The 21,813-nt window shown below is 39.2% G+C and overlaps 1 protein-coding gene across 2 annotated transcripts in view; it reads right to left on the bottom strand.

Moving 5' to 3' along the window:
* Positions 1 to 13,865: 13,865 nt before the first annotated feature.
* SIPA1L2 (signal induced proliferation associated 1 like 2) overlaps positions 13,866 to 21,813 on the bottom strand; it is an 86,881-nt gene continuing 78,933 nt past the window's right edge. Inside the window, exons 18-21 of one of the 2 annotated variants that reach the window (XM_082305791.1) lie at positions 18,568 to 18,621; positions 17,499 to 17,622; positions 15,702 to 15,783; positions 13,866 to 14,818 (exon numbers count right to left, since the gene is read on the bottom strand). In XM_082305791.1, the coding sequence (XP_082161917.1) occupies positions 14,672 to 14,818; positions 15,702 to 15,783; positions 17,499 to 17,622; positions 18,568 to 18,621 (407 nt within the window). In that variant the 3' untranslated portion in view covers positions 13,866 to 14,671. The remainder of the gene's footprint in view (positions 14,819 to 15,701; positions 15,784 to 17,498; positions 17,623 to 18,567; positions 18,622 to 21,813) is intronic. The other variant, XM_082305792.1, reaches the window with a different exon arrangement.

Below are 21,813 nucleotides of genomic sequence, written 5' to 3'. Positions count from 1 at the left end.
CCTGTTGCTGTAGCTACACTCACGTCCCCTTAGTCCCTACCTTCTATTTTTTAAAAAGCTCTAGACATTCACAGGCAGTTGCCTTTGAAGCTCCCCTGACCTCCCCATGCATACACAACTCTTGCTGGTGTCTGAAATGATGAAGTCAGTGGTCTGCAGTGTGAGCACCCAGGTCAGGCGTCTTCACTGCAGCAGTTCTATTTAAGTGGTAGGAAAATGCCATTCCTGCCAGGAAAATATCATTCTTCTTCATTCTCCATGGGGAGATCACAGTCTCACCATGTTTCTAGGGATTCTTCATATTTTTTTCCCACTTGTCCTTATGTCCCAGATAGATATCCAAACTTCGCTCATCCATGAACAACACTGAGCAAAAGCATGCTCAAGGTGATGAATATCATGCTTTGCTCTCCCTATTTGCTTCAGTTTGTACCTTTCTAATTTCCCCTGGATGATGGCAACATCAGAGGGTCTCGCGTTGTTTGCAGCCATGGGTGGGGTAACCCATATTCCCTGCCAACCACTGGGATCTTCACAAAATACCCTTTAGTGTCTTCAATCCCTGACCTAAGAAGGGAGTTCATCCAAGTCATTAGCAAGCACAATATCAGCTCGGCAAAAACCCAGATGAGCACCCTACAGACAGGCAAAGTGGAGGCAGAGTGTTTGCATTGCAGAACATCCCAAGGACATGTAACCATGACTCTGTGCTGAGGTATCTGCTATCATTGCCCATCAGTGGCTCTACTGGTTTACATCAGTTGCCAGCTCGACCCCAGATCTCAAGAACTGATGTGGTGTATGAAGGAGCTCAAAGTCACAGCAAGCAGGGAGGTACCCAACTCCACTACACTCAGTGGAGGTTAGGTAAGGAGGACCACAGAGTTCAAATGCTCCTGCTGTAACATGTGCTACGGGGCTTCACGTGACTCCTCAGGATCACCATGGGGCTCCTCAGATCTGGTAGGTGACACGTGATGAAGTTACTCACCTGGGGCCACACAGGCTGCGTGCCTGCAATAGCAGCACGGGAAGTGCATGGGACCCCGCACCCTCCCACAACACATTTAATGGGAGAGGTGGAGATTGCACCTCAGTAAATCTGTCTGATCATTTACAGGTTCATAGAGCAGGGTTTTTTTCAGTTTGCACTCTCCTTTATCTTCGAGTGGCCCTTTTCCCTTGGCAGTGGTGCCACTTACTCCAAGACTATTGATGAGCATTTTTTAAGGCCTCAGGAGATGAAGTCACTCTATGAAATCCTGCATTCTTTAAATCTAAAAGGACATTTGATATATGGTTTGGGTTTATTATAAAACATACATGTCTGGTCCCACACCTAGTCTTGGAAAACTTTTGTATTCCTTCCCTTAAAGGATAAGAACCAGATATAGATTGGAAGTCAGGGACTGCATGGTTTCCCATTCTGAAAACAGGTCTCCTCTGCCATGAGACTAGCAGCGTGTATTCGTACTTACCAACAAAATCTGGTTTTTTTCTGTGTTGGGAACCCAAAATATAGCAATTCAGGCTTCAGCTGGTTTGGTTTTCTTCCGCAGCAGTGCCTGAAACAGCCTTCTGAAAAAGGGAAATGGGCAGTTTCTCAGTGATAATCAAAGAAACTCATGATTTCACAGAGACACTGTGACTTTGACTGTCATCTGTGTATAATGAGGCAAACAATAGAAACAGCATGTCTTCTGCTACTTATGCTTTCAATGTGTCAACATATTCACCTATATATCTTACATCATCCTGTGTATATTGGCCCGAACACAATTATTTAGAAAACCTGTGGAAAAAGTGTGACCGAAAAACTGAAACGTGGTATAATCCTAATAACTCTGCAGTAACCTTACATAGTTCTTATCACAATTTCTCCACTCCTGCTTTCTCAGGCTACTTATCCTTGCAGGCTGGAGGTCAGGTTGCACCCAGAATGACAGATTCTTCTCTGATAGCGTGTCCAATGTGAGGGAGATTCCCTGCCTTCAGCAAGTTTTTTAAATGGGATTATTGATTTCACTTTGCAAGCGAATCAAAGTAGATCACCTGACCAAGAGCGCTGGGATTTCATTTGAGGGGTAAGGACGAAAGGTGAAAGTTTTTCTGTGGAGTGACGAGCAGAACAAGCAAAGACAGACTCCTCCACTTTTGAAGCTCCCAACTCTGCCTTGGACATTATCAGAGAAAACAGAGAGCAACAGAAACCCCAGTTCTTTTAGAAGCTCCTTGAGTTGTGGTTGCTTAAAATGATGTAAGATTCTCCCTAAGACATTCACCTAATACAAGATTTCATTCTCTACATTGGTTATCAGATCTAGGCCCTGGAACCTTTAAGTGCAGAAGGGCCTTCATTTCTGAGTCTGTGGAGCACATGGAAGGAAGGCCAAGTGATCTGAAATACTGCATAGCCCCAAAAGGAGATTCTTCTGCGAGGTCTGACATATAAACAGTTGCACTATCTATCTCATAACATCACTGTTCCTAAACCCTGCCCTGGGTAAGCTACTGGAGAAATATACGTAAATGAAGGAATACTTATAAGCTAAGGGTAGTCTTGCAAAAAGCAACTCATTTTGGAGAAATGAATATGGTCTTTTCACAGGTCTCTTCACACTGCTCTCAAAATCACCTTTGGCTTTTGGGTCGTTTGTACTCCTGAAGCCAGTGCCCGGCACCAGTACATTCACCCCTGGGATAAGGGGCTCTGTCAGCAAAACCAAAGATGCTCTGCCCTCTGGTTTCGGGAGGGAGTGACAGAACCCCGGGCTCCACAGAGCTGGGCTAGTTTTCCTGCTACAGCGCCAGTTTACATCAAAGGCATGATGATCTCTCCGGCCAGAGTGAAGGCAGTGCCTTTCGATGCCTGTTTTTATTTAGGGAATAAAGGCACGTAGTTCTCTCCAGGCTATGGAGAAAGGAAACTAAACTCAGCCAGTGCAGCAGCGTGGCCTGCCCCAAGCAAAGCCCCACGGTAGTAAGTCAAAATAACGACATTCCCAGGCAGACTCTTCCATAGGTATAATCGGGAGAGGAGCCTTCAATCTCTCTACAGATCAGTGGCTAAGGCACTCCAGCCTCCTGGGATTCAAATCTGTGGCACATATCCCAGGCTGCAGCAAGGGAGCCCCTAGCACGACGAGGGAGAGGCAAGCAGAGCTATTGCTCTTTCAGCTACTCTGGCTCTTGAGATCCTGGCTCTGTTCCCCAGCATAATTTCCATTACCTTGAAGAACGATCCAAACAACTCCAGTAGCATGATCAAAAGAGTATGAAAAAGTTCCAGAGGTGATTCAGTATGTTGGTGCCACAGAGGCATAAATGTACTGACGTACCTCAATCGTCCCCCTTCTCCCCTGCCTCCCACGCAGCCGGCGGTGCCGCTGGAGGGGCCCTGGGCACCAGCTCCCCTTGCAGTAACAGAAAGAAAGCCCAACTCCCCTTAACATGCTTTCTACAATTGCTGTAATTGGCCACTGATGGCCCCCTTTGGAGAGGGCAAACCCAGAAACCTTTCACTGTTTCACATTGCTGTGCGTTAGAAATAACATCCTCTGGAACTGCAGGAGTTAATTTCCACACACAATTATTGGGTTTTGTATATTTTTGCTCTATAGAAACTTTCATCTGTGGGGCGTAAGACAAAGGCATAGGAAAAAAATCCCTGTTATTGCCTACTTTTTTCTTTGATGGTGCTTCTGCTTTGCTGCTAATGATGTCACTTACTTACAAACTGATCATAATAATGAATTCATTTATTGGTTACTTGAATCATGTAGCATATTGAGTTTCATTACAAGTATCCAGAAGACATTTCTATTCAGATAATCCTTTATGGCCTTAATGTTCGAGGATCAATTTGTCTCACAAGATGAATCAGAGGTCAGAAATTCAATGCAATGTGACAACACTCTGTTATTCCACTTATTATTATGGTAACATGGACTGGTACCACAAGTGTTAAGACTTGCATAAACATTCCAATTTTAAATCTTATTTTTAGAGATCTGCAGCTCAGTCATAGAGATTTGCTGCAGGCAGAACTTGTCATAAAAATATTCAGCCTAGAACTAATTTTCTTTAACATGTTTTAACATCTTCCAAAACAAACAAACAAAGACTTCAGCACTTTTAAAAACACAGTTCTCTGTATCTTGATCAAAACACAGGAATTGATTCAACAATGAGCAGCTCTAGTTTGAAGCTAATATAAAGTATAATAACATTAAGTGAATTGAGTTACTCTAGAAGTAAACTAGAATAACGCTCTGGTAGATCAGGCTCTAAGTCTCTTTCTTTGTTAGATACTCTATTAGAGCCTCTACTAGATTTTACTTTAACACCAGCTTGAGGCCGGCTGAACTCTGCTCCTCATAATAACCTGTCCAAAACGGACAGAAATTCTGCGTTATAAAAATCTGTTTCCAGATGATCATATATCATTTACTGAGGCGTCCAACAACCCTTCAACCCTTCAAACTTGTCTCGGCCAAGCTAAGTTAGGTGAGTACATCTTACATCACCTGTTCTCATTTATTCAAAATGAAAAATCACCTTTGAGGGATAACACCTTGTGTAGAACACAAACCAGGACTGACTTCAAATAATCCAAACACCGATCTTGCTTGCTAGCTAAAGCAGGCCAAGGTGTTTCTCATTTTGTTCAAGACATTCATAAACATTCATTTAAACATTAAAGGCAACAAAAGCAATGAACAGTGAAACCTCTGGAAAACAGACTGTACTGCAGAACCTGAGCTCCTTTCTCCGTGCTCCTCTCATGTTGAAGAGAGAGAAAGAGGGCCTGTCAGTGGGTGACCCACAGCAGAGAAGCTCCGTGATACTGTTCAGCTGAACCACCCTCTGCAAACCCTTGTTTTCCTTCTCCAGCTATTAAGAAGATGCACATGATGAGTTCAGACGTAGGAGGCTTCATCCGGACAGGTCTTCCTTGGGAATCTGTAGTAGAAAGACAAGTGAGGGGATTGCTACCCAGAACCCTTCTTGGATTTGCAGCAAATAGCAACAGCATGTTTGAAAACAGTCTTAAACTAAAGGTTATTTTCCTTTCAGTAACCACACTCCTCTGGGGAGTTCCAGCTAATGTGGATCTCACAGAAGGTGTACGTATGTGTTTTTTACTTCAGCTTCTGCCCAACACCAACACTTTTGACCGTGTCTGTCATCAGGACCGTGTGTGCATCTGCGGATGTCTTTACCCTTGTCGCCACCTCCACAGATGACATAAATAGCAAAGCACCTCCTGTCCTCAAACCATAGCCAGACAAAATCCCAGATGTAACAAAAAGAAAAAAAAACATTGCTGCATCTCCAAAGAGCATTGGGGTTGGGGGGAAAAGGAAGGAAAGTGGCAGAAAAAACAGTTACGCTGCATGCCCCTGGATGTATGGGGTAAATAACTGTACTGGTAAGGCTTCAACTGGAATATTGTGTTCAGTTTTGGACTCCCAGTACGAGATGGGTGGTAATAAACTGGAGAGAGAGCAGCAGAGAGTGCTAAGATGGTCAGGGGGCTTAAGCATATGGCCTAAAAGGGGCAGCTGAGAGAATTGGGCTTGTTTAATCTTGTTTCATCTGATAAAGAAGAGACTAAGGGATGGTTTAATAGTAGTCTACAACTATTTGTAGGGTTATTTACACACATGAAACTGCCAAAATCTTGGTACTGTCAGATAATAACAAGGGGCAACAACCACGGTTTGTGGCTTGGGTGGACATTAGGAAAAAAAAACACTTTAGTGGGGGATAACACGGGGTACCCAGGGAGGTTGTGGAATCGCTGTCCTTGGAGGTTTATGAGACTTGGCTGGACAAAGCCATACCTAACCTGGTATAGTGGCAGTGCTACTTCAGGAGGTTGGACAAGACGACCTCCGGACATTCCTTCCAGACAACATTTCTGTCACAAACTATACGTCCTGCTAATTGACAGTAACTGCAACAGCTTCAAAAGGAAATGTGGTTGCTCACAGGGAGGGGAAAATGTCTATACATATATGATAAATGGACTCCGGGCCCTGCAAATCCATACAGGCCAAATGAAGAAAATGCACTTAGAGATGAAAGAGACCATTTACTTTTCTGGCAATGGTGCCTCAGCGAGTTTAAGGTAATCGGGTAATTCGAACAGAACAAAAAGCAGCCTCACTAAAAATCGGAGTTCTCCGTATTTCCTGCTCAGAGCTGGAATATAAAGCCCCAGGCACACAAGGGTCATAGATGAGGGCTTTTTTAGACAATACAATACCTTATACATATTGGGGGTTAAATATACTTTCAAAGTGATAGCTCTTCAGCTGTGCAATCGACTGCTTTGGAGACCAGAAAAGATACTTCATGCACATTGAATATAACTCCTGTGGATATTTCCAAAATAACCTAGGAACCCTGAAACTATTTGTTTGCCACTAGCTGAAGTTCTACAAGCAAGTTTTGGATCGTTTCAGGGCTTCTGTGATAGTTTGTTAAAAAGTAAAACCACATAAAAAAAGAAAAAAGGAATCCTGTTCAGCCAGTGAAGACCAGCTGGCCGAGGAATACAGTTTTTCCTCAAAATATCTGAAGTTTCTTGTGCTGCTTCTCCCTGTAGATGACTTTAATGAGACTAAGCTGTTTACATTTTTTCAAACCCACTTTATTTCCTGCATTTCCAGCTGCAATCCACAGTTTGTGCTCAGTACTGGTACCACCAGATTTTCCAGAGTTATCATTATATGACCGCAAGCAAATGTTTCAAAAACACTTAGGTGAGTGGGAAGGATAGATAGCATCTCTTGTATTTGTTTGTTCACTGTTTACTGCGTGCATGTTGTGTGTTATGGACAGTTTAAAAGGCTACAGGAGGACAGCAGAAAGGCAGGCGGCTCTGCTCTGGCACGCAAGCCGGCAGCTTGCTGCGGCACACGGGGCAGGTGAAAGCCACTGGAAGAGCAGGGAGCCTGCGGGCTGGCTGGGGACTCCCACAAGGAGCAGGAGATTTGCCTGTAACAAAAAGACTCACAAATAACCTGCAGGCTGCCAGGGGAAATGACACTTTCCTCGGGTGTCAAGCGGGACCATGCAATCCGGGAAGCTGCTCAAAGCTCCACAGTACAAGCAAGAGGAAAAAGCCAGACCTCATGGGCAGGGGGCAGAGATTTGGTTGTGAACGAAGAAAAAAAAAAATCTGTCTCCATCAGAAGATCAGAGTATCTCTGTCAGCACTTACCTCGCTCTCATCTGGATTCTCATCAAATCAAGCATAAGGAACTGGAAGCCCTTGTGATATCAGGCACCGTCCCTTCAAGGAAAAGGTGCAGGTATACCTGCGCCTCTGATGCCCCTGAGCATCTCCGTTTCCTATCAGCACAGCTTAGCCATCTCATTCACACCACTAAGGCATACGTGCCATTAACAGTAAGTGAGCATTTCCACATCACTTTAAAAAAATGCAGCTTGGGTTTTTCTGAGAACTTTCCTAGAGGTGAAAAATAGTGATTTTTATGAAGGGAATTTGTAACATTTCTTGTAAAACATGTGGACAAGTCATTATTACCATATTGTTAGCCATTCACCGCAGCGTGGTTTGCTGTCTGCACGGCTTGACAGAGAAACTGTGGTGCATTCAGGAATTATACACTGCTCTGTTAAATATGCAAGCCTAGTTATTTCTCTCTTTTTCTCTCTAAGAGGATTATTAAAACATCTCTATGACATTATAAAAACATTTAAAAAGGATGCTCATCTGTGCTAGTTTGAGTATTGATTTCACTTTCTCTCCTTAAGTTTCTGTGAGAGTCTCTTCTATTTCATGTTTAGTTTATACAAAAAAAAACCCAAAACAACCAGCAGCTGAACAACCCTGGGTTGCTCTGCAATAACAAACCAGGACAGATGGGGAAGGAAGGTACCGACACACAGTCCTAGCAAGGATTCACACTTCAAGAATCCAAGAGGATGTTATGCATGAACCTTAATAAGACTATTTACAGATGACAAAACTCTCCTGTCAGCATCCCTTTAAAGTTTCTCTGTATAAATATCAACAATTTTGCCGGACAATTGGCGAGACGTTAGGAGGCTTACTGCATGCTGTGCTGTGAAGCTATCTAGTTTTAAAGAGCAAATGACTCATTTAATAGATATGGTTCTGTTGAAAGAACATTCTTCAGAGCTTAGTAAGAGGTTTAAACCACATTAACGTTAGAAATCAATGAGCCAAAAAACTGTGGACTACTGAGGTCATGGTTAATAAAGACAGACTTCAATTTTATTTTCATATCCTGTTTTTGGCCTCATCACTTGACCTCATTTTTAAACATGGTCTGGATGTAATTCACCATTCCACATAAAGAGAAGGATTCTTTTTCCCTGTTTTACTCTCTTCAGTAATCTCAATGATATTAAACCTGATTTAGACCAGGGGAATTGAATACATTTGCTGATATTTTCAAAGAAATAAGCCACCCAGCCCACAAAGCACAATCCAATTTAATGGTGCCATTTGGAGCTTTTCTGGCTAAATGATATAGAGCTTCTGGTGGCTATGTAACACTAAAATACAAAGGAATGAGCCCATTGCTTGCTTTCTCCTTCGAATGGCAGATCACTCATTCCTCATTGTCCAAGGCAACGTGGACTGGAATTGATGGAACGGCATTTCCCTTATTGCAAACAAGGTTGTTTCTGGTCTCCATGCAGACTGAAAGCATATTGAACAAATTTTTGTGTTAATTAGTGCTTATGTTTAAGATCCCCTACCCATACACAAGCATTTCAGCAAACAGGCTTTGAATTGTTCAAGTGCTGAGCCACCCTCAAGTTCCTTTTTAAGCTTTCTGACAGGAGAAGGCACAGAAAAGAACAACATAGGATATTTGTAGGAAATACAGTTTAAAGGTACCAAATGAAGACATCGCAAGTCTGAAGGAGCTTTTTGGTTTGTATTCATTTTTACTGAAACCCTAGTGAGAAACCCAGCTCTTAGCAAAGGAAGGGAAGACCAAGAACCTGGGAGCTGCATGGCAGAAGACAGCTAACCTTGAGCACAAGCAGCTTAAAGTTGCACTACTGCTAGAATGCGCCTCCTGGAGCACTGCTCTTACACACACGAGCAATATTTCTTGTTGAAAAGAAACACTGTGTCTTGGGTTTGTGAAAGGAACATCCATCATCTTGAATAAAATGCCTATGTAGAGGGAGAAACACAGCATTTGAGGAGAACGCAGATATCAAAGGTTTCCACAAAAAATTCTTCAGAAAATATTATCTATCAAAGTTATGCCTGAGCTGAAAGTGAGACTACGGTGTTAGCGGTAAAGAGAACCTCAGATGGCTAGACAAGTATTTACTACCAGCCAACCCTAGGGTCACTTATGTATTCTATTAGTAACAGCTTTGGTCACCCAAATAGTCACACACTTTCATCAGCTTCAGAACAGGACACAAAGATGAACAGGAGTGAGCTTCCAACGCTTTAAATTTGGGCTCAGTATAACCAAGCCCCACCGCTTAGCTATTAAGTCGTAACTATCCAAGTACTGCAGACCTTCTCCCAGATTTCTGGTCAGGGTCAATGCATGACAAAAGTTTCTTCCAAGGTATTCTCACAATTGCTTTCTGGGTTCCAAACAGTGGATTTACAAAAGATAGACAACTTATGTGAAAATTTCCTATTATATTAAAGTTATAGTCTCTGGACATAGAGTCATCTGTCATCAATAAAAGCAGAACTCATATATTGCCCATGATTACTACTGGTGCACTTCGCATGTCCCGCTTTCTGACATGGCATCTTTTTGTCTCCGTACTCTCCATCATCTCTCCTCAGATCTATTTTAAACACCTCCAGCTGATGTCTGGACACAAGGACACCTGAACTGATATCCAACAGCATATTCAAGAATTTTTTCTTCTTATGACATTGGTCAGAAAATGGCCATCGGCTGTTTTTCCGCTTTTGAGATTTAATGATTTGCTATTGTATAGCGGGAATAATAATAAGAAAAGATCATTTATAGCCTTTCTGCAAAACTAACACATTTGTGTTATTCACCTATCATCAGCCCCAGTTTCTTCCAATGAGGACAAGGTCAATATGACTATTACTAGATTAATCCTGTGATGCTATATAGCAAAGAAGCCTTTAAATATTGATGCTCATTGGAGCAAAAAGGCTCACATGTTAAAAAAATGGAACAAAGGACATACATAAAACGATTTCCTTAGAGAAGTCCATAAAATAAATAGGATTCCAACACTGATACGTTTCAAACCTTCCGGTGGTTTCTAACATGGAAGGCTATGAGCAATTTGGCCTGTTCATTCCATTCTCTGGTCCTGCCATGTCCCCATAAGTTGGTGCAACAGCCAGCAATGTTGGTTGTCTGTCTGAAAGGAGAATCAAAATAAAACCTAAGAAAACGTCCTCTCTATCCCCCACACCCTTTGGTTTTTTTCTTTTTTTTTTTTTTTTTTTTTGCTTCCCTTAATTGCTTCCCTGGTAAAGGTTTTGGAAATCTGCTAGACACAGTTATTTTGGAAATACGCATTCTTGCCTGCTTACTTTACCCATGACTCAAGAACTGATTCAGAAAGCTAATACTTTGGTACGACAGTGAGTGACTTCAGAGTCTGCAAAATAGCAAAGATTTACATTTGCACGGCTGGATGGAATTGTACCTGCCTCACTTTCTGTTCTGCACCCACTGTGGAGAACAACATAGGAGCAAAGACTGCAAAATGTTTAGGCCCTCACTCTCTATGGCTTTGTCTAAATCCACACAGACTTGTCCCTGGCTGTCCAGACCAGGGATCTATTGCAGAAATTGTCCTTCTGGCTCATGTGCCACTGGATTCTTCTTGAGGGAAAAGCAAGGGAACATGGTAAGGGAGTGAAATAAAGGAAGTGCAAGGAATCGAATGAAAAATACAATCTGTGTGCATAGAGAAAAGAGCTGAGATTAAGATTTATATTCTTGGTAAATTTATTTCCAGGATTGCTAAAGTATACCTTTGCCCCTCAGTTTGCATAATCTGCTCCCAAACATGCAGAAGCAAGATTTTCTTTGCTTTTGAGTTAAAAGACATTCTTTTTCTTCCAGTCTTTGCTGTGGAAGAGAGAAGCTGTTTCAAAACAACTTGTTTTGGCAATAATTAATAGTTCTGATTATTTCAAATCATATAACACCAATTCCTAAGTCTCACAGAATTTCTTAGATATTAGAACCAGACAGCAGAGAGGGCTCAAGAAACGCTGCAACAACAACATAATGCACATAGCAACTCTCTTCTTTTCCAGACTGAAAATTGTTTTTCTAAGCAACTGCTCTACAACAAGTGAGTTTATATTACAAATATTTTAAACATTTTTCCCACATAACTGGATTTTGGGCACAAAAGATGAACTAATTTTAGAATGTATATTAAATAATATGCAGAGGATGTATAAAGCTTCTGTATAAAGCTATCACATGCCTAAACCACAGTATGACTACACTCTCAGGAACAGAAAAAATACCAAAAATTACCCCTTATGTTTGTAATAGTGGTCTCAGAAAAAACTATACATAACAAAATACAGTCCACATTGTGAGAAGTGTCTTAGTAAGGAACCCTTCAATAAAGATATATAAATTAGGGTCCCACTTTTAAGGCAGAACGAGAGCATTTTGTAATTTTGCCATGATTTGTATTTGTCCCTTTTACAGAAGTAAACATCCGTGTTGGCACCCAGGTTTGCTTTCTGCATCTCAGTACTTCACAGCACGGCCTGCTGTGCTGGGAAGACTTTGTTGACATTTAAAACACTTCCCTGTTACTGTTTTCATTCAGATCACAAACACATCTTTGAAGTCAATTTCTCAGTCATCCCCACTCACTCTGCTTTGGTTCATATGGTTTGGTTTTACAGCACAGAGCTTCCAGATGAAGCTAAGCCAGAGCCCACCTAACATACGAGTTCAGCCACCAAGAGGTGTCCAGTCATGGGACTGGACAAGAGCGAGCCTAAAAGATCTCCTTCCGCTGCCAAAACCTGGGTTAGCAACGCTCTAAATACTCCTAGTGCTCCACACCAGCTTCTTATGTAGAATTAGCCTTTCCCTACACGTGTCTAAACCAGACATTTTTGTTAGCAAAATGTCTCCAAGAGGATTATTCTTAAAAACCAGTTAATTAAAACGTCCAGTTAAATGGCCTTTACCTATGCCAAAACCATATTACGGTCTCTGATAAATATTATATTCACATGTCATTAAAACAATAGCAGCCAGACTAGAAACCGTTTCCCATGGTGAAAGTTACTTAAGGAAGAACCACGTGCCTCTGACACAACTGCTTTTGTCAGCAAAGGGAACAAGAGATTTGTAGGCAAAGTTTTCTGTCACTTTTGGAAATAAAATGTTTTCAGTTGGATGGGAAAAAGAAGATAACTACTGAAAATCCTTTTTGTGCAGGTAGGTATTTGTTTCAGTAACTGATAAAGAGCTAAAATGAATATTGGACTATAAAGTTATACAAACCTAATAGCGCCCCTTCAGAACAAGCTTATTCTGAAGTTCATTCCAGTCAGCACGGCTTTGCAAAGCAGACAAACCAGTCCTCACAGAAACATGTTCACGGACAAATTGCCCAAGTTGTTCAGCACTGTTATTTGGCAAGGTCTCCAGCCAGATGGGTTTGCTAATGACTCCTGTAAGGTGTTTAAATCAGAATCTAGTGTAACACATGACTGCCATGTTTAATTACTCTAAGTTAATACAGCTTAATGGATATTGTTTGGCATGTAAGAGTCAGAGTTTTTGATGAAAAATACAAAGACAAAATAGTCTCTTTCATTTGAATGTAAGGATACCAAAGCCTTGATTCTCTGCCCATGTATAACCTTTCCTAGGAGCAGTCATTCAGAAAAATTATTATAGCAGGGACAGACATTTGTTCAACTTAGAAAACATTTCTTAGCCAATATACACTAACAACAGATACAGAATTTTACTTGCATCAGCTGAATATGTTTTTTAACTGTTCGACGATTTTCTGTAGGTTTGCCTGAATGCATTCAGATGCTGAAAGGAAACTGGAATACAACCATGATCTTGAACTTTTTTTTTTTCTCTCAGAAGGATACCATCAAACGTGCCCATTGGCTTCATTTCACTTTGCAAAACTGTACTTTTTTGGCATAGCCTTTAAGCTCAGTACTATACACAAAACATCTCACATATGCTAACACTGCAATCCTCGATTGCTGGCACAAGAAGATGGCAAGCTATTTGCTGCTACAATTAGTGTAAAATAATATAAGAAAACTAGACCCCTTTTGAAAACTGTCTTTAGGATGTATTTTGGGGTAAAGCAGTTTTTCTCCTAGGTCACTAATCAATGCCCGTGAACAGTCAAAACAGCTTCTGTTCCTTGACCCGTGAAGCTACCTCCTCAGTTATAGCAGAGGACACACCAAAGAGATGAACTTTGATAGTGTTGACAGGCCCTCGATGGTAACAAGGAATCATGAGAGCTCTGCGGGGCTGGACTGTCTCCAGACTGAGAACCTTATAGATAATACAAGATAAAGTAATTCAGGTTTAGATTTTTAACATTTATTAAAAAAGCAGGATGTATGTTCATTTCAAATTAAACAGTTAAAAATGTTAAAGCATACGAACAAATCAATTGTGTACTAGCAGCATCCAATTGTTAGAATTTTCTAGAACTCCTCAGTACGGTCTTGGCAAGCTAAAAATATTACAACTTGCAACCAACTGACCTCGCCATAGTGCAGATAAAACAAACTTTATAAAAACAACAATTTAGGTTAAATAAGCTTAAATAAAGGTGTTAAATACAAGACACTTGATCAAAGCTTCTGTACAAAGATAAAGAAATTTGGCATTGTACAATTGATTGGCTGGCTCACACCATACATGATTTCAATAGTTAAGCAGTATAACTGTTGAGCTGAACATCACCTATACAAAAGTAACTGAACTTGGGAGTGGGCTAACCCCAGTGAGCCATTTACAAGGCATGTGTATTTTTAGAAAATCAGAACACTGTTTATATTCAGGCACCATTTGTTCCTGCAAATAAATAATCTCTAATGTATCTGCATCCAAACTAGTGTTAAACACATCAGTGCTAACATTTTATAAACACAGCTTTGTGACTATTCACTATACCTCCATTGTTATTGCTATGACAATGTGGACTGTGGAAATAAAACTACTGTACATACAAAAAAATAGAGCACCTTTTAAACATTAAAGTATATGTCTGGTTATTCTTTTTATCTTACAATACTCAAGCCCAAGCTAATGTAAATTGCTTTAACATCTTCACCAGCGCACCTGAAATGCAGGAACTAAACCCCCAAATATTCCTCTTCAGGCAAGCCCCAGCCAGAGCATCTTCTAAAAATGTCTAAAATGACACTAAGGATTTTTTACATTCATCTGCACACAAACAAATATCTGCTATTCTCTGCTTTCTTCATATGAATTTAAAGACGGATTACCCCAGTTCTCTCTCCTTTTCAAATGAATAAAGCTGGATAGAGAATGTAGCAGAAACACCTAAAATGGACCGTGAACACAGTGAAATTATTATCCTGCTAATTCAAAAAATACAGCTGTTACATTATTCAAATAAGTACTTTCCAGTGGCCCAGTCATTAGGATTTTTTGTCTATCGTATTGAAAAACCATTCTGTAAATTTCCTCAGTTGAGCAGCTGCTGTTTGAGACTCCTCCTGAAGTCTCATATTATCTTGTCTCAGATGCTGTACCTCTGCTTGGAGAACTGCCTTGTCCTGTTTTTCCTGGTTAACAAAGATACAAATTGAATAAAGTGAGTAGTCGTGATGACAGCATTTATTTTTGTTGTTAATATTTCTGTGCAAGTCATATAGTTATATTTTGTTGAGCTCCCTAATCCATTCTGACAATTACTAAGTGTAAGTTAATTCCCCAAATATGCTCCAACTACCTCATTCATTCTGAGAAAATATTGCAAGCTAAAAAAGAAAACTAGATGCTACTTTAATACAAAAATTATAGTTTACTCCGTTTCACAAAAAGATTCAAGCACTAAAAGGATAAGAAGCTTTTAGCTATTACAAATCATATGTGAAAGCCCACATCATAAGGAATTGATTTCAAGCATATGTTAAGGAAGAAAAGTATCTAATTTCAAAATTTTCCCTTACATGATTATTTTCTTACCAAAAGCAGTCTCATTTGTACCAGTCCTGGCATTGTCTCCAGCTCAGATATTAGACAGCAAATGAGACACAAAGCAAGTCATTGTTACATGAGCAAGATACCACAAGGCAACAAGGATGACAAATCTGGAGCGTTAACTACTTAGCAATAGTGCCCGTGTCCATATCCCTATTCTTGGTTAAATCCAAGGTACCATAAATGGAGATAAAGTGCCTTGTTCTTTCTGGGGTATGACCATATGTAGGACAGTTATTCTCGAGTAAAGACCCATAAACTAGTTAGCCTTGGGGCAGCTTGTTCACATAACCATTCCCACAGGACCTTCTGCACCTCAGTGTTCTGGGCAACCACTGGGCTGTGCCATTCATTAATTACACTATCCAGTTTAACTGATGTACTATTTTCAAGCCCTTGATGAAATCTGCATAAAAATATAACTATTAGAACTGGAGAGTAATAGTATCGCTAATGATCTCTTACCTTTCTCAGGTCGGTTTGTAGTTGCCGGAGGATGACTTCTAGCTGGTTTACTTTTCCAGTCAGAGTACTTGGAGCATGTTCCCTGTAAAGTAAACCACTGCCTTCACTCTGGGTTAGTTAAAAACATTTTCTCCCCTAGCTTTTGCACAGTAACACTTTTAGCGATAGCAAAGGCAACAAATCAGTTTAGGCACAGTTAGGAAAACACAGACAAAACCAGCATCAGCAAAAGACTGTTACTGGAACATAAGCCCATTGCTGCAATGTCTGAAATATGACACTACCTCTCATGCAAATCAGGCAGAAATTACAATGATTTTAAGAAGGAACGTTTTAGGAATTATTTGCACATACCCTCACAGTGCAAGTCAAACTTGCTGCTAAATGGTGTGCTGAGCACATTTGTTAACAAGCTGCTTTCTGATAAGGACTGTACTAATCTGAAGGAAGCTGCAGCAGCAATTATTGTAAACCAACAGAGGTGTTAAGAGTTCTTTTGTCTGGTCTTCAGTCGAGTCATTTCCAGTAAAGGATAAACCTATGGCTTTATGGAGACAAATATTTTGTTTAAAGGTCAAAACATATGAAATATTGCCACAGGTTCATCAAATGCATGACTGAAGGAAAACACTGAGAATAGCTTCTGTTTCCTGTATGACAAGGAGCGCTGTGGGAGACAGCTTCATATACATTATAGATGAAATTAGCCATAATGTGAATCATTTTGTCCAGAAGAGAGAAGCTGAAGAGAGAAGCTTTATATACAAAGCTGAATCAGCTGCTTCATGCAAGTGCACAAATCTGACAGATTTGCTGATGCTAGAAGTGGAACATCTTTAACAGTCTTTTGCAATCCTTACTGGTCACTAGGCTGGGGAAAGATGTGGACTTAGCAGTCATTACAATAAATGCGCTTTACCATGTAAGTAAGTTAATTTGTATAAAATTAGTTCAAATTAAAATGTGATTGTCTAACAAGCAAGAAGACTTTTCCCTTCTTTTCCTGTTCTTCCATCCCTGCAGCTGAAGAGCAAAACTAATCAAAGATGTGTTTTTATTTTAAAGCATGCTACTGGACAGATTATACTGCTGAATCTGTGTTTTTAACCAATATGCTCCTCACAGCAGGGAAGATGGGGGGGGGCGGGAGGAAAGGAGAAGAAAAAAAAAGAGAAGGAAAAAAAAAAAAAAAAAAAAAAAAGAGAGAATAATCTCTTCCAGAGCACTGGGAAGACTTCGAAGAACTGGGCACTTTAGCATAAAAGTTTCCTGCAGTCCTCAGTTACAGGTTCTCTTGATTAATTTACCTCTGTATAAATAAAAAAATGATGGATTTGAAAGTAGCAGATAGTTGCAAAAGATAGGTAGGAACACCTGTTCCGAGGTCTGAGACATTTGTTGCAGATAAGGTTCTTGCATACTACAGAGTTGAGCTCCTGTTATAGGTTCTATTCAAATGAAAATGGAAAAAAGCGTAACACCAATTATTATTGTATAGGAGGAATACAGTGAAAAATTTGATTAGCTGAAACTCTGCATCTAACCATACTCCGCTTTAGAGGCCTATTCTAGTGAGAGCACTTTATCTGACTATACTACAAATTTTCTAGATAGAACTGCTGAGAGGTTGATTCCAAGAAACAACATTTTTCAAAATTATAGACATGATCAGTCAAGGTAACAGGTCTGCTATCAAATAGCAGTGAAACATGTATACAGGCAATTTGACATGCAACATTAAGAGAAAATATTTTCTTAAAATATTTTTGTAAGAAATATGCTTTAATTCTGACATACCCAGTGGCCTCAAGGAAATCTTTTCCATCTGTGGGACTCTCATCCAAAGGTAACTCTTGTGTTCCTTCCAAGCCCTGAGCTTGCTGCATATCATTCAAGGTGCAAAAAGATGCTACTCTCTGATCTGTAAAAAAAGTAATGTAAGGATACGTTTAAAGCTGGACATGCATACAAAATAAAAGGCTATATTAAAGCCATTATCCTGGTTCAGTTAGAGAAATGGATGTAGGTTTCTACATCACAGCTCTGAAGATGATCAGCAGATGTAAAGTATATTCCAACTAGTTGGCTTCCCCACATCTGCATCCAAAGGCAACCCCAAAGCAATTTTTCATGTCTATCAGCAAAGTAAGACAGATTTGCTTAGACCAGTTAATGCTGATATGAACAGTAAATTGGTCTTGATGAAAACTACAGAAAACCCATTTGAGAATTCAGGGCCACAACTAAAAACAATATAATTCAGTGAAAAGGTTTGCATTTTCCATGGACTTAAAGCCATCAGATTCCTCAGAAATCTGCACTGTTCATTTCGTACTGTTTTACTGTCTCAAGCATTTGCAGAACCTAATGGTAATCTGCATACTTGAAAAACAATAAATTGACACTATTTTTATCAATTGAGTTTTTGTTATATATTACCAAGGCACGCTGTTATTTACATTGGATTCCACTAGAACATAATCTAACAAGCACAGAAGTAATTACCTATGGATATACAGTGTGGTTGCCAAAATACATCAGTCACCACATAATAGAATGCCATGCAGATCATCATTGCACAGAACAGGAGTAAATGATGCATTCATTAGGATTTAATTTGTCTTCTTTAAAAAAAAAAACCAAACAAACCATATTCTGTGGAGATTGATTTAACTTATTTCTGTCAAACAAAATCCATGTCTGTAGGCTTGTAGAAATTCTGGCGACAACATGCCTGCCTTGCCCTTTCTCCCCTTGCTCTGCCACCCCACAGGCCCAAAGCTTGCATTATCATGCAAACGTGCAAACATAGGAGATATTAAAGAAAGTTTACAAAAGGCAAAAGTCATCAATCCCAGACCATCACCTAGAAACGGCGTGTGATGACAGAACGGCCCAAATTCTTCATCTGAGTCAAAACCTGGAATAAGATTTAGAATGTTCCTATAAACAAGACAGTCCATCTCCACTGGAGCAGCTGTGGCCCTCACGTACAGCACACACAGTGGAATAGTCCCCGTGCAACTCATGCTGGCTCTCATTCTCATCCTTGCAACGCCATTTTTACACAACACCGACATTGCAGTAAAGCACGAGGTGTCATGCCCCGTGTCCCTAACAGTAGTATCCAGTATTGCGACACAGCACGACAACTTGGCATGATACATAAAAAGACAATGCTCCAAATGCTAAGCACCCGAACAGTGAATACAGGCCAGATCATTTTAACTAGGAAGGAAATTTTGGTTTAAAAGTTCTACCAAACAAAAATAGGAAAACACTAAAAAGCTCTTTAAAGGATTTTTTTAAATGAATAGTTTTAAGAAACAGCAGATTCACAAGTCACTCTATAAGGAAGAAAAGTTGCATGTCATTTTTTGTCCAATTTTGAAGACCACAGCTCATTTCCTCTGCTTTTGTCCTTACTCCTGACTAACGATGGATCTCTGCAATTATGAACATGACTTTTTCATATCTGCTGACAATAAGGTAATATAATTTTAAACACATAATCAATCACATCATTTACAGATTTGAAACTTATTAAGTTGAATAGATTTAATTAGTACAGATAAACTAAAACTAGTTTCCCTGATCAAATGCAGTATGTAGGCCAGAAACAGGACGGTGTAAACAACCAGTTTGAACGACATATCTAATTATTGTTTTCACCTTTATACCGTTCACATTTTCATTGCCACTTGATAGAAGAAAACAAAGCCAGCACCAAATGTTATGGTGTTGCTATTTTTTCTATGGCCAACAATACGTGACATGTGACATTGTGTCTCAGAGGCAATTCTACTGTAATACAAAAAAAAAAAAAAAAAAAAAAAAAAATCTGCATTTTTCTCCCTCTGGCGAGTAAGCTTAATTAAAGTGAATGGCCACTTGTCTGGTTTATTTTGTCAGCTGAGAAAACGTTTTGTCAGTTTGATCACCCCAGCAGTATTTGAAAGCATCTTTTTCTTAATGGATAAAAGCAGGTGCAAAACCAGGTACATACAGCTGTTAATGAAATCATGTGACGCCATTTTTAAACACAATATTTTAAAATATTTTCATATTATTTCAAGACACAACAAAAATATAAAAACATGGGTGCTTGCAATGAAGTATAATGTGTGCATTAACTTTTTCCTCCTTGTGTAATCCCTAATGAATTTCAACTCCACATAATTTAAAAATAATATGAACACTTAGAGTAGGAAATTAATTGTTAAACCTTTTCTATTTTCCTAGAATAACTTAAACATATTGTTCCAATATTCATGTCTATAAAATATGAAACCATATTCTCACATTCATCAGGTGAGGAATAAAGTCACTACATGGCCACTAATAACCAGAAGTCTCCAATCATATAACAAACTACATAAGTTGCTGTGCTGCTCTTCAAAGAGTAGTTCCTTAATTTTCAAAAGCCAAGTTAGTGTCAAAATCATTCTCTGAACAAGTTAGTAACACAATAAATCTCTGTAATAACTAGTACATTAACAAGATCCTGGAATAGCAAAATATTTTGCCTTTGAATACTTTTCAAGTACTTTTAAAGACACATTTTTATTTTCAGTAACTATATCAAATCTCACTGATCTCCCCATAAGTATTCATGCTTAGCAATAGTTTCACCAATTTCCCATTTAAATCAGAACTGTTTTTAAACCTGAATTGTGGTGAAGGTTGAACTCGTGCTTCAAAGAGCAAAATCTTGCTGCTGATTTTTGTTTTATTTGTTCTTAACAGAATTGGCTTGAGTCTATATTCATGAAAATTAAATCGAAGCTATCTTCACGGACAGTTTATTTTTTGAAAGAAAAATCAAGTGTATTGCTGACTATGATGCTGTAGTCATAGGTTCTGCTTCCTCCAAACTACAGGGCCACCTCCTATTCAATTCAAGTGACACGTGCACACTAAATCGAAGAAAATACATGTAAATCACAGAGGTCTTATTTTTTATCTGGGACATCCTTGCCAAACCCCACATAGGACCCATGCATAGAAAACTATTTGCAAAAATATGCTGGTGTTTATATCAAAAGTTTAAGCAACAGTTGACTTAGCAAGACCAAAGATGAGACAAAATTCGTGTCTCACTTTAAAGTAATAGAATTGTACAGTTGTAACCACTAAGAATTTGAATCTGGATTTTCATTGTTCCAGACCACTAACAGAGGCCAGAAAAACCTCCAGACAATTTTGATGTACTGGAGAGCAGAAAAGGCTAAAGTGAGTATAGCGCATCAAGCCGCTCTCTCATTATTAAGGCAAAGTCTACCCACAAACATACACTGACATATGCACTGAAGCAAAAAGAGTTACATGTACGTGCACTAGAAATGACCAAATGTTAACTAAATATTTTCATTTTTTCTTTTTCTAGCAGTTTAACATACTAATTTGGTTAAAATAATTATCTCTCATGCTGAATGCTTCACTTCTTTCTCATTACGTTATGCGTAGCATTACTTGCATTATGCTATAAAGATTTTAAATGGAAGTATTAAAATAATATTAATTATAGTAGCACAGATGTTTCTGCAAAGATAAATTGGCATTAAGAAACACTGCATTCTGATTGGCACTAGTAGATGTTCATAAAAATAACCTGGAAAAAATCAGAAGTTGAAACCACCTATTTTAATGAAGTAAATCAAAGACATCAGAGGGACTTTCTTAGGCCGTTAATTCCCACAATATGATTTACCAAACACTAAACAGCCTTTTTTAAGCACAATAAACCCACTTTAAATTAGCACAAATAGTAGAAAGTTCTATTCATAATAATAATAATCAATATTTATGTTTGTGTCAATTCTCTTCTGTAGTGACAGTAACAGATATGGACATCTAGAAATGCTTCTCTTGTTGTTCCCTGAAACATCGAAAAGATCCAAAGTTAGCCATCAGCAACATAATACACATGTTGAAAGCCAGTCTTTCTTCCCTAACTTGAAGATCTATTGGAAGGATAATACAAAAAGAGAGTTAAAAAATACATTCTCTCCTTTTCCCTTATTCTTTTCTCAGATTTCTTTGTTCTCCTTTTTCTAATTTGGCTTTCCAATTTATTCTATAATTCCCCATATCTTTATCTTTACTCAGTTCA

Source organism: Platalea leucorodia (genome assembly GCF_965183815.1).
Source record: "Platalea leucorodia genome assembly, chromosome: 3".
Lineage (NCBI taxonomy): Eukaryota > Metazoa > Chordata > Aves > Pelecaniformes > Threskiornithidae > Platalea > Platalea leucorodia.
Note: the sequence above shows the minus strand (reverse complement) of the source record. Positions and strands in the feature narration are given on the sequence as shown.